Source organism: Eptesicus fuscus, chromosome 11 (genome assembly GCF_027574615.1).
Source record: "Eptesicus fuscus isolate TK198812 chromosome 11, DD_ASM_mEF_20220401, whole genome shotgun sequence".
NCBI classification, from domain to species: Eukaryota; Metazoa; Chordata; class Mammalia; order Chiroptera; family Vespertilionidae; genus Eptesicus; species Eptesicus fuscus.
Window position 1 is genome coordinate 62,553,497 of NC_072483.1, and position 13,309 is coordinate 62,566,805.

The 13,309-nt window shown below is 37.7% G+C and overlaps 1 protein-coding gene across 7 annotated transcripts in view; it reads right to left on the reverse strand.

Moving 5' to 3' along the window:
* Positions 1-13,309, reverse strand: part of GIGYF2 (GRB10 interacting GYF protein 2) — a 123,698-nt gene that overhangs the window by 34,797 nt on the left and 75,592 nt on the right. For 3 of the 7 annotated variants that reach the window (XM_028140569.2, XM_028140561.2, XM_028140565.2), the window contains exons 10-16: positions 12,760-12,939; positions 9,205-9,422; positions 8,952-9,114; positions 8,679-8,867; positions 5,042-5,238; positions 3,906-4,065; positions 1,036-1,202 (exon numbers count right to left, since the gene is read on the reverse strand). In XM_028140569.2, coding sequence (XP_027996370.2) covers positions 1,036-1,202; positions 3,906-4,065; positions 5,042-5,238; positions 8,679-8,867; positions 8,952-9,114; positions 9,205-9,422; positions 12,760-12,939 — 1,274 coding nt within the window. Of the gene's footprint in view, positions 1-1,035; positions 1,203-3,905; positions 4,066-5,041; positions 5,239-8,678; positions 8,868-8,951; positions 9,115-9,204; positions 9,423-11,531; positions 12,036-12,759; positions 12,940-13,309 lie in introns of those variants that run through there. The other 4 variants (XM_028140572.2, XM_028140570.2, XM_028140578.2 and 1 more) reach the window with 3 other exon arrangements.

Here is a 13,309-nt window from a genome sequence, read left to right on the forward strand (position 1 = left end):
TATTCATCATAAAGATGAATTCACTTATCAGCGCAAAGGCAACAGCTAACAGGAAGCAGAGCTTCCCATGGTTTTTCCCTTAAATGAATCTGACTGAGGCTCAGCCCTGTCACTGGAAGTCAGGAAATGGACTACAGAAAGTTTGCTAAGCTCCAAGTAATGATCTTTCAGCTCTGAAACATGCAAGATAAAAACTTATCCCAATTCAGAGAAGGAAAATAAAGCTCAAACTTGGTACATAAGTTAAATTTATACACAATAATACACTATAATTTTCCTTTGAATTTATAACAGAAATAATTTCCCTCACCCAGGAATATTTACTGCTCTCCAAACTATAGGTCTCAACCCATCAGTGGATTGTAAAATCAATGACTGGGTCAAGATCAACATTTGTATAAGAAGAAGAAAAGAAATAGAACAGAAGATATGTGCATGACAAAATGTTTTGTGAAATGCACAAAGTAACTTTTTTTTTTACTACAGGCCATGGTCAGAAATGCACAAAGTAACTTTTTTTTTTACTACAGGCCATGGTCAGAAATGTTTGATAGCCACTATTCTCACCTATGAACGCCCTTGATAAGAGGTTATATCTTATTCATCCTCATCTCTTCAGAACCTACCACAAGGCCTGGCACAGGCCCTCAACCTAGAGTTAATGAGTAAGTCAATGGTGTTTTCATTATAGAAATCTGGTGTTCACAATGAGGTTTCTAACTATGACTACTTTTGACTATGGCCAGGAACCAGACACTCTTATACTTGGAGAAGGAAAAGTAAGGCACAGATACAAAGTTCTCCAAGAGGAACTCTTTGGGGAGAGGGTCGGGAGCAGGTGAAAAGGAGTATTATTTCCCATTCAAAGGTACTCCAGGGCCACTATACAAGAGGCCTACATTATGATCCAGTTTTTAGTTACAATACCAGTAGTTAATTTTTTTTTTTTAATCCTCACCCAAAGATATTTTTTCCATAGAGAAGCAAATGCATCTGTATCTAATACATGTTCTGGGTGAGCTGTAAGGTACTTACCATATGAGAAGGGGGTGCAGGACCGGAAGAGAAGGGAACCCTTCCCCACATTTTCATGATATCACCAAGAGGTTGGAAGCTTTCATCACATGCTCTCTTCACCAATAAAGACATAGTAAAATAGCCCGCCTGAAACCATTCTGCCATCTCCTGATTATTGAAGGGACCTACAACACCAATGAAAACAGAAAGGCAATAAGAATCCTTTCAGGCTAAAGAGGAAAAAAATATTTTCTGTGTCTGATCCTCATCCAGAGGTAACAACTTGTTTCAGGTGGCACCTGTCAAATAATTTGTAAGATAAACTTAATTTCTCTCCAAAGGTGGTGGAAGGCTTCTAATAAAATACAACAAAAAAGATTTCAAAATAAGCCTTATGTCTACACATCCCAAATTCTCAGCAATGCTGAGATTTTAAAGAGCATAATAGTTTTAAAGAGCATAATAGTCTCCATCTCACTCAATCTCTATAATTCATTTGTCAAAGAAGTATATAAATAAAACTGGAAAGAGTATTTGTTAGACTCTGTGTCACTTTGTAATAGAGAATACAGATATGCAGGGCAGAATACATGCTTTTCTACATTTTCATTTTCTGCCTGAGATCTAGCCATTAGGGAAATGCAAATTAAAAACTATGAGATATCATGACACACTTGTCAGAATGGCTATAATTAAAAATAGCCACATCATGCACTGGCTGGTATGGCCCAGGTGGTTGGACGTCATACTGTGCACCAAAAAGTTGCTGATTCGATTCCCAGTCAGGGCACATGCCCAGGTTTCGGGCTTGATCCTCGGTAGAGGGCATGCAGGAGGCAACCCATTGATGTTTTGCCCTCACATAGATGTCTCTCTCTTCCTCCCTAGAAATCAATGAAAATATTTTAAAGTAATAAAAATATTTTTTGTAAAGAAAATATGGGTCACTCATAGATTACTAGTGTGAATATAAAATGGTACAGCCCTTCTGGAAACCAGTTTGGCAATTTCTTTAAAAAAACAACAACCACCTAAACATGTAATAACCATATAACCCAGCAATTGCACTAGTGAACATATTTTATCTCATAGGACTAAAACTTATGTTCACATAAAAACCTATCCATGAATGTTTTAATACCTTTACTATAATAGCCAAAATCAGAACAACCCAGATGCCATTCATGTTAAACTATGATACATCGAGGTCATAGAATATTAAATTAAAAGAAACAAACTACTGATACATGCAACAAACTGAACGAACCTCCAGAGAATTATATTGAGTGAGAAATGACAACGCCAAAAGGTTAAATACTGTATGATTCCATTTATATAACATTCTTGAAATGACAAAATATAGAAATGGGGAACTGATCAGTGGTTGCCAGGGGTTAAGGAGGAGGAGAAGAGGGTGAGGATGGGAGGGGAATGGGTATGGCTATACAAGGGCAACAGAAGGGATCCTATTGTTGAGACAGAAACACTGAATCTTGACTATCTGTGTCATTGCCTTGGTTGTGTACTACAGTTTTGCAAGAGGTTACCCTGGGGAAACCAAATAAAAGGTATGTGGAATCTCCATTTTATTTCTTACAAGTACATGTGAAGCAACAATTATCTCTAAGTAAATTTAATTAAAACACACATTCATATGTATTTTAATTAAAACCCTGCTCTTACATACTTTACATTCTATAGATCATGAACAAATATATAGAGGTAGCGATAGATACTATGAAGAAGAATGAAGCAGGTTAAGGGTACTGAGAGTGTGAAAGGAGTTATTACATTGGAGAGAGGTCACTTGGTTAAACACTATCATGAAAATGACACTAATACAGTCAATAACCAATTTCAAGTTATTAGCAAAGATTTCAAAAGCAGAAATGATCAACAAATGTCCTTTACAGCATTCTCTCTGCATTCTAATTTTTATTTTTTAAAATATATTTTTATGAATTTCAGAGAGGAAGGGAGAGGGAGAGAGAGACAGAAACCTACAACAGAGGTGCACTGATCGGCTGCTCCTGCATCATCCCTACTGGGGATCCAGCCCACAACCCAGCATGTGCCCTGACCAGGATTCGAACAGTGATCTCCTGATTCATAGGTCAATACTCAAACACTGAACCACACTGGCCAGGCTCTCCCTATTCTAATTTAACTTATGCATCATACAAATCTTTTAAGGAATTAGTTTATAACATGGCACTACTTCTCAGACATTTTTAATAGTTTTTTATCACTTAATATCAACTCCACTTGAGTGAATGAAATATTAAAGCAGTCTTCCAAAATCGCTCCCATTACCTTTTTATGGAAAGAAGACTGGAATATAGAGAAGGTAAGTAACTCACCTGCCTAATAAATCAGGTGGGATGCCAGAAATGAGGGGGGTCTTAAGCATTTTGCTTACATCCTTATCAAATTAGCATGACATTCTGCCCTGTATTCAAATTATTTTCATTGGATTTCCCTTCCCCTCACTGAAATAGTAAAGTACTATGGGAGGAGCCTATAAAAACGCCTTCTATATATATAAAGAAAGCCTAGCCGAAACCGGTTTGGCTCAGTGGATAGAGCGTCGGCCTGCGGACTCAAGGGTCCCAGGTTCAATTCCGGTCAAGGGCATGTATTTTGGTTGCGGGCACATCCCCAGTAGGGGGTGTGCAAGAGGCAGCTGATCGATGTTTCTCTCTCATCGATGTTTCTAACTCTCTCTCCCTCCCTCTTCCTCTCTGTAAAAAATCAATAAAATATATTTAAAAAAAAAAAAAAAAGAAAGAAAGCCTATAGCATGAAAATTAACATTAATCACCACCATCTTACAAAATCTGGAGGTAATGTCAGACACTTCTATATTAAAGTAGAACAAAACCACCTACCCTGAATTTCTCCCTGAGGATCTTTGTAATACCACTTCTGCATTGCTTCGTGCATTGATGGACCCGAGACACCCTTAGCTCTGTGCTCTTGCAGTTTTGATGCCAGTCTCTCATCATCTAACGCACTGTCTTGGAGATAAGCCACCATCTTCTCAGCTTGCTAACAGAAAAACAAAAAATGGAAAGAAAAGATCCTAAATTAATACTTGTACACATAAAAAAATGCCTACCTTTTTTGGACTACTTGATCTGTGAAAGACATTATGCAAGGAACACAGCAGGCAATGATTTAATTTTTACAACAATGCCATGAAAACAGGTACTATCCCCCATTTCACAAAGAGGAAGTCTTATTCAGGGTCTCAAAATTATTAAGCAAGCTGAAGATTAAGAGCAGTTGATCAATGATTCTCTCTCATCCACAAACTGATATGGATCAAAGCCCAGGCTTCTAATCAACACACTAATAATATTACTTTTTAAAATTTATAAGCCACTGTTCAATCCTATATTGTATAAACTGAACCTGTAAATACGTGCATGTTAACAGAACAAAAGGCTCCATTAGTACAATTACCAATAAAATCTTTTGCACGTTTTACTAAGACACCGCCCCTTTTCTTCCTTTCTTCAATATTGCTTGTCACTAACCCCCCCACCCTGAAGGAAAGAGAAGTTTTTCTGCAGAAAGCAAGCTATTATTTACTTTGCATGTAAACAACGGTATATACAATCTTGGGAAAATCTAGAAACATGATTAAGATATTAATATCCTGGGAGTTTTACTATTTTCCCTGTTATACTTTAGGCAAAATATACAGAAGACACAGTACCTATCCACAGCTGCTTGTATACACCATTTTTGGCATTCCATTAATTTCCAAAGAAAAAAGAAAAGCAAACAGCTAAAGGCAACCTCAGAAGAGCAAAAAATAACCTGACATGACTACTACATAGCAGAAACTTATAAGCATGAAATGATTTGAAAGAAATTTTTCATACAAATAAATACTACAAATACAAACAACTTTTCCAGTACATAAAATCTGGTGCACAAAAGTCCCATTTTTGAATATTCATTAATGCTTTCTAATATTTTTAGCAGTTGGAGAAAAAAAGAATTACATGATTTTTACCTGCTCCAAATGCTTGAGACCCTCTTCATCATCTGGCTCCGTGGAAACACTGCCCATACCAGGAGCACCTACGACCTGCGTTTCACCTGGCCGGAGGGCAGCACTAGGATTAGGAAGAGGAGGTGGAAGTATGAGGAGAGGAGAGGCTGTGTCTGAAGGAATCTGAGGCAGGGGCTGCTGGACGTCAGGAATCATTTCTAGAGGGAAAAAGATGTAGACAGATGAAAACCCTTTAAAATATAGAGAATCTTATGAAGAATAAGTCTATATCAAGTTGAGCAGCTTGCTAAATGGGCTCAGCTACTTCTGAAGAAGTACAGTATTTCTCCCCAGAAAGACAGAAGTACCTCCCCAGAATGACAAAATATAAGGATTAAAAGGTATCCAGAAGCACCTTCTACAGTGCCTACCTGTGTCACTAGAGCATCTACCCACCCAATGGTTATGAGTTTACCTCTTGAAAGCAAACAGTCAGTCTAATCGCTTCTTAATATCATGTCTCAGAATAGTAGAGACAGTTAACAAAGCACTGCAAATCTTCTCAAAGATGGCATATCTCATCACTAAAACCTTTATTAAAAATCTCTGCAATTATCTTGAATAAGTTCCTTTTCAAGTCATAATTAATGTAACTCAATACATTAGATTTTGTAGGATACTGAAAAACACTTGGGAGTCTACCTGTAGAATGCAGGAAGTTCTTCTCAGTAAGAATAGCAAAAGAGGTTCTATGTTGGTTCCTGTTTCTAACCTATTAGTATGCAGGCTCTTAAGAAGGAAAAGGGGGATGGAACTAATTAGAAACAATTGCAGTTTCCCCTTTGAAACCTTGTTTGTTCAATTACAGATAGCTTCTCTAAATTCCTGTTCCTCTCACTCTTTCCTTCCTTTGCCAATATTTTTCCAAAGGACAGTCTATACAAGTTGTGTCCATTTCACCAGCATCTACACCTGCTACACTGTGACTTCCACTCCCACCCCTCCAGTCAAGCTTCTCTTCCAAAGATAGGCAGTGACATCAAGTCCCCAAATCCAGTATTTTCCTCATCCTCATCACCCAATCTTTTAGTAGTGTCTGACATTATCGACCCTATTCCAAGCTGAAAGCATTCTCCTTACTTCATTTTCCTGCACTCTACACTTGCCTCTAAAGACTTTTCTCTGGCTCCTCTTTATCCTCTAAAAATCGGAATTACAGCTGGGAAAAAAACTGAAATTACCCAAAGCTCTGTTCTCTGTCCACTTTTCTTTTCACCCCTAACAAGTATATGTAATGTTTCTATTTTAATTCTCTCTCTGGCCCTAAACTCTTCCTATCTTTGCAGTCCCTTACTCAACTGCTCTCTGGCCATCTCTACCTTTTTCTCATTAAAACCTCAGAATCAATATTCAAAATTAATTTATCCTCTCCCCTTCAAATGTGCTCCTCAACTTCTACTCTTTTTCTATTAATGGTAGCATAATCCTCTCAGACAACTCACTCATCTTTGACTCTTCCCTTTCCCTTGCCCTGATATACAAGCAATGATTATGTCCTGCCAAATTCTACTTTGAAATCTCATCTGCCACTACCTCCCTTTACAGGTGCACTGCCTCCATCATAATGACTACTTGGGAGCCCAACAGGTCACACTGAACCCACCTGTCATCAAAACAATCTACCCTACACACATCTGTTAAATCCATGTTCCAACCATGTTTCCCATCATTCTCCTTTCACACCTCATGCTTCATCTACATAAAAACAGGAGCTGGCTCCTGCCCATGCCTGGACCAGCCCCACTTCCTCACTTTAGCTTTCACTGATTCTGAGGTGTTAATGCGAAGTTAGGTACAGCTTTCATTGTACTAGAATGCCCTTTCCTAAATCATCCAGCTACACCTACCTCCAAATTCTACTTATTATTCCAAGACAAACTCAAGACACTTGCTTCCTGAAGCACTGCAGTTTACCAGTCATGAACTCATACAATTCCTTTTTGCCCTAGATTATTAATAATACACATAGTTTATCTCCCCTAAATCCAGAGTTTCAATCTTTAATGCCTATCTATGAAGCTTTCTCAAAATACACATTTTGACCCCATCCTAAAATTTCAAAATGTACAAGTCCCACATATATCAGTGCCTGATATATATAGCAGAGATTCAAATATGTACTGAATTCATTCATTCACATTTGTTCTAGACATAAAACACTATAAGGAAATCCTTGGTTCAAGCCCTCAAAATACTAGTTTATTGAGCAAAAAAAGACAAGAAGATCTTTATAATACTGTATTGCTATTTTAAAAATGTTGTTTAAGAAGCAAAGCACCTAACCTAGTTTGGGAAGATGAGGTGGGAGAGTGTGTCAGGTTCAGAGAACAGCATGTGTTAAGGCACAAGGCAAGAGAACACGGCACATTTCAGAACCTAACAGGCTGTGAGGCTGGTGAATAGAATACAAAGGAGACATAGACTGGTGCTAAAACTGCATGAAGGGAGGCAGAAGCCCAATCATGCAAGATATCAAAGGCCATATTGAAAGATGTTAATTTTTCGCCTGCTGGTGTTGCCCAGTGGTTAAATGTTGCCCCATGAACCAAGAGTTCTCCAGTTTGATTCCCAGTAAGGGCACATGCCCGGGTTGCAGGCTCAATCCCCAGCAGGGGGCAAGCAATAGACAGCCAATCGATGATGTTTCTCTCATCAATGTTTCTATCTTTCTACCCCTCTCCTTTTCTCTCCCTAAAAATCAATAAAAACGTATTTAAAATAAAAAAAGGTGTGCATCTTTATGGTGAGTGAATCAATTAACCCTTCAACACTAGGCCTTACAATGTCATTTTTTAATATGTACAAGAAATATGGAAATATTAATATTGCTTACTAAGGTATATGAGCAATATAAAATCAATATAGTAACATTGGAGGAGATATACTTTAAGCTTATTCTACAGCAAAATTTATGGGAATCCCACAGATTCATCCTTGTTCTTTCTGGCCTCTTTTGGAACAATGGCAATTTGGTCTGTCATCTAGAAACACAACGTAGCCTTTACATAAAAGGGAAGGTACCTGTCTGATATCAGAATCAAATTACTGCAGAGGATCACAAACCCAGTTTGCTCAACTGGTACCAGGGTGGCTATGTCATAACATCCTAGGAAGTGAGACTCCTGAGTTCCACCTTTGCTTCCTCTAACTCTGTTTTGGTAAATTCTGGGATGGACACATGTGGAAAACGAAGTTCGACTAGGTTTACCAGTAAAATAATGTGTTCTAATAATCTATCATTAGAAGCAGTTCTAGGAGGCATAAGCAGAAACCTATCTTACCAGTCAGTGATCGAGTCCCTATTTTAAAGCAAAATCCTGCCAAAACCGGTTTGGCTCAGTGGATAGAGCGTCGGCCTGCGGACTCAAGGGTCCCAGGTTCGATTCCGGTCAAGGGCATGTACCTTGGTTGCGGACACATCCCCAGTAGGGGGAGTGCAAGAGACAGCTGATCGATGTTTCTCTCTCATTGATGTTTCTAACTCTCTATCCCTCTCCCTTCCTCTCTGTAAAAAATCAATAAAATATATTTTGGAAAAATAAATAAATAAAATAAAGCAAAATCCTACTTTAGCTTAACGACTCTCACAAATACATACCGTCCCCTCTGCTGGGCATTTTGGTTGGCAGACTATTTTCCGTCCGACTCTCTTCTTCATTTTTTTCTGTCTGCTCAGTTTTGGATTCCTCTTTCCTCTCAAACTGCGGTGCTTCCTGAGGCGGGTGATCTGAAGGAGTACCTGGTCTAGCAGATGATGTTAAGATTTGAGGTGTTTCCTCACTAGCTTCTGTAACATGAAGTAATCTTAAATTAACAATTTAGGAAACTTCTGGTTTGACAGATAAAAAGTAAAGACAAAACTGCACCTTACCAACTCCTATTCTCTCTGTCTTCTCTCCCTCTTTCCTATTTGTCTTATCAGGTTCTTTGGCTTCTTCATTATGGCTACCCTCAGAGTCAGAGCACTCCTCCCCTTCTTCTACGGGCCGGAAGTCCATCTCCTGCTCTTCTGGAATAGGCTCTTTCTGTACTTTCTGTAGCAAAAAATAAAGCCAAAGGTTAACAGCATATTTGGATTTGGTAGAAGGTCAGTGCCTGTTAGGACATTTAAATCAACTTCTTACCTTTAGAGAGAGGAATGCTCCAGAAGAGTCAAATGTGCCCATTTCTTCCTCAGCATCCTCTAAGCACCATTCAGGCAAGCTGTCCCTGTCATCGTCAATGCTGCCACTGCCAGTGCGCACCCTTCGGTAACCCCGTTCTTCATCCCGATCTCGAAAATCAAACTCAAACCTTCGCCGTCGTTCCATGTGTTCCCGCCAGCCTGCAGAACGAGGGCCATCTGGGATCAGGAGGAGGACACAAACCTTAGAAAAGTTTTGTGACAATATTGGAAAAAGAAAATAATAGATAGGAAATAAAGGAAAAAACTACAACTAAAAGCAAATTCAAATACATCAACCTACTAACAGAAAACTAGGCAAATTACATGAAGTTCAGAGCTCAGCACATGTAGTTATCTTCATTAAGTACCAAGACACAACAGACTCTAAAGCTTTTAAAGATACATTTAAAACAAATAACTTTTAAAGGATGCTTTATTCAAAGTATAGACTTTTAATGAGCTTTAGGTATCTGACTGAAATGTTGATTAACCTACTCCTTGGTCAGACTTAGCACTGCATATCTTTCCATACTTGAAGTCCATGCCTTCCTTCTGGCAAGTCTGTGAAGCATTTTCTTTATTCCCCGGAAAGTATTGTTCTTTCTGAATAAGACCAGCTCCCTATGACAGTTCACATCAAAATCATCATGCCTACCTGCTAGTGCCAACATCCCATTTGTAATTCTGATTCCCAAGAAAAAGTCATGGAATTACAGCACTGTCAGCTTTCAAAGAGATTTTATATAGCCCACTATCATAATTTTATAATTTAAAAAACAAAACTTCTGACAGCAGAAGTAACTTGCAAATGGCAAAGCAGAATTAGAATCCAATTCTGCATCCTCTACTGCTTTTTCCACAATAACAGGCTTACTTTCCTTTCCCTTCTCTCATCTCTTCACTCTCCCTAAGGAGTTATTTCCGTGTAATATCCCCAGGGACATTCCTAAATCCACCCTAGCATACTGTTTATTACATCCACTATCCAGCAGAATAAGAATGCCTAAAAATAAAAGATCCTAGTTGAAACATATTTTTCTAAAAAAGAATGGGAAACCTTGGTAAAGTCTGACAAACCTGGGTCTAAGAGAGTTAAAGAAAAAAAAAAAGGGGGAGGGGGGAGCAGTTTTTAACATATTAGAATTTTCTATCCTTGACTGCTTTCTCTGTGGGAGATACACACAAAAAATGAGGCCAAAGCAAAATGTTCTTACCATTGAGGCTTAATTTGCTAAACCTAGCAATCTAAAACTCAAACTGAAAACCAAAGGGCAAAATGTTAAAATGCCAAATATGGGTAGCATTCTGTAAGCCACTCACAAAATGGTAAGACAACATTATTCCACATTTCCCACCCTTTACTTAAAGCAAAACACTATTTATGACCTTCTATGAAAATGAAGGAATTTTACACCCAGATCGCTTAAATGTAAACCTATAGTCATTGCTCAGAAGATGTGTTCATAATCAAATGCTGATTTCCAGAGCACTCTGTCTACTGCTGTCATTTCTAAACTGTCTGTAAATATGCACCATGACAGGAATATGCTTCCAGGTCTCTGGCTCACATTTCCCTCTTACTGTGTTTCCTACGTTCAGCTCTCAGAGTGAATGCTTAGCTGGCCTAATGCACCATCTCCACACATATCCAGTTGTGCACCCTACGTTAATAAAACTAGATTCCATAATGTTGTTGTCTTATCAATAGTAAAAAAACATTTTATTCATGAAAGTTAATATAGCAGATAAGGTACATCTATAGCTTAAGACTAACCAATGCTTTAAAGACCTTCCGTTAGAACTAATTTGATAGTATTTTCACAAGATAAAATAAGTCAAAATCATTATATTTAAAATTTTAATCAAATCTTAATGAAAGATTAACTAAAATACAAGAAATGTTAAGAGTAACTTACAATTGATATAATCAGATTTAATATGCTGGTTTGAAAAAGTGATACTATTCATTTTTTTAAATGCATAGAGTGGTTGTTTTGTTTTGTTTTTGACCCAAAATCTTTATATCCCCCAAACTATATTTTAAAAATATATAAATAAAAATTTTTGGAAAACTGTCAAGTTAATTACAAATAAAACTAATGTGAAAGTCAAATATTAGGAGAAAGATTTAGAAAAAGACAATATATATTCAAAATCTAAGTTATTGGTTGAGGAGATTTGATGGTAGAATATAACACTAAAATTTTACTTTGTTCAACTCCCTTTAATAGAATCAACATCATTCTTTCGAGCTCAGAAACACTGTTCATCTTCCAAAACATTCACCTTGTTTGTTTTTGATCAGCTGGAATTTTTCTTCTCGCTCAGCCCAGATCCTGTTCATTCTCACTGAATGCTTGTTGGGAACATAGTCTACAAACCCTCTGCTAACAGGCAAGCTCAGCACAAAATGCAGTTATGCCCTGAATAGAACAGTAACATTTGGTTGCCCAGGACACAGACTGATGAGAAGTGCCTAGAAAACTATGATGTAAACAATGCCCACTGATGACAGAAAATGCACCCAAGAGGTCATGAAGAGCTGGGGTGTAGCATCCCAACTTTATCCAAAGATTGACTTCGTCAAGTTTCTACCTACCCACACAACTCCATAAAGCACTCTACATGCCTGTTAGAATATTCACTTAGATCAAGACTAGTGGTTTTGCTACTTGATTTTAAAAAGTAAATGGAAACAATTTACATTATTATAATGTCCTCTATTACAGGTAAGCTCTCTTGGCATATGGTTAATAAAATATTATGTTATGCATGTGAAATTCAAAAGACATGTACACGGTCTTTGTATGCTTCAGTTCTGCATGACCCCAAGATTCAAACTACAGTGGCATCTGATTATCATGAGGTGTGGAATCAGCACTTTGGCAGCGGATGAACTCTGACACAAAGCACCAGTGTCTTCAGTTACCAGCATATCTAATGTCAGGGAAGAACAGTTGGAAGCATTCTTAGGAGTCAAACAGAAGAACTTATAAAGCCACTAATCACTACTATTCTCTCTCCTTTTTTTTAAAATTAGAGGGACAAAAGAATGAACTTTTGATGTTTTGACCTGGGTTTAAAGTTTATTCTTCAAATAAGCATAAACACATTTGCAGGACAAAAAAAATTTCAAAGAATAAATCCTTTCTTGCACAGGGAGAAAAAAAAATTTAGGGGGAGCACATGTCCCTAAATGTCCCTAATAATACATTTATTACGTTTTAAAGCGTGATGAAAAAGGACTGAGAGATTTAAACAGAAACAAATGAAACCCTCTCACAGTTGTGCAGTTAAGGGAAAATGCTTCCTGTGAAACCACATTATTTGCCCCAGAAAAATAAGAGTGATTTAATCAAATAAATAGATCTGGAGTATTTTTATGTTGAAATTTTTGTAATACTAAGACTGAGTGTGATGACATAAATCACGACTCCATTTTTTTTTTTAAACCAGTTTATCTTTTCCACTAACTCCCTAACAATTTCCACCAAATCCTAAACAGAATTCTTACCAGGACTATGAGGCCGCCACCTCTCTCCATCCCTTCTTGATCCAGCTAATCGCCAACCTCCATCTTCATCTTCTCCATTTTGTTCTTCTCTAAAAATACGCCAATTGTCACTTTCTGATCGTATAAATTCATGCTTCCTCCCCACTGATGTTGGTCCACCTTCCTCAAAGTTTGGTCTCCCTGTAAAGAAAATAAGAAACATGAGCCTCAGCCAGTGGGAATTCTGAAAACAGACTTGACTGCTCAAAAAAAGCTTTTCTGCAAATGTGTCCATTTCAATGTTTAGGCAGTGTAAATAAAATAACTGTGGATATATGCATAGATTATTAGGCACATTTCTTAAAGCTGAATGTTCATAGACTGGGCAAATATTTCTTAAACAAAAATAAATACATGCATTAAAAAGAGGGGCATGCAATGAAAAGTAAATCAACCTTCCCCTACATGAGACCCCTCCCTCAAGTTTCTTATAAAGTGTTCCCCAAACTGTCCACAGCTATACTTTTGCACATATATACAGATCCCTCATTCACACTACATACCAACCCCC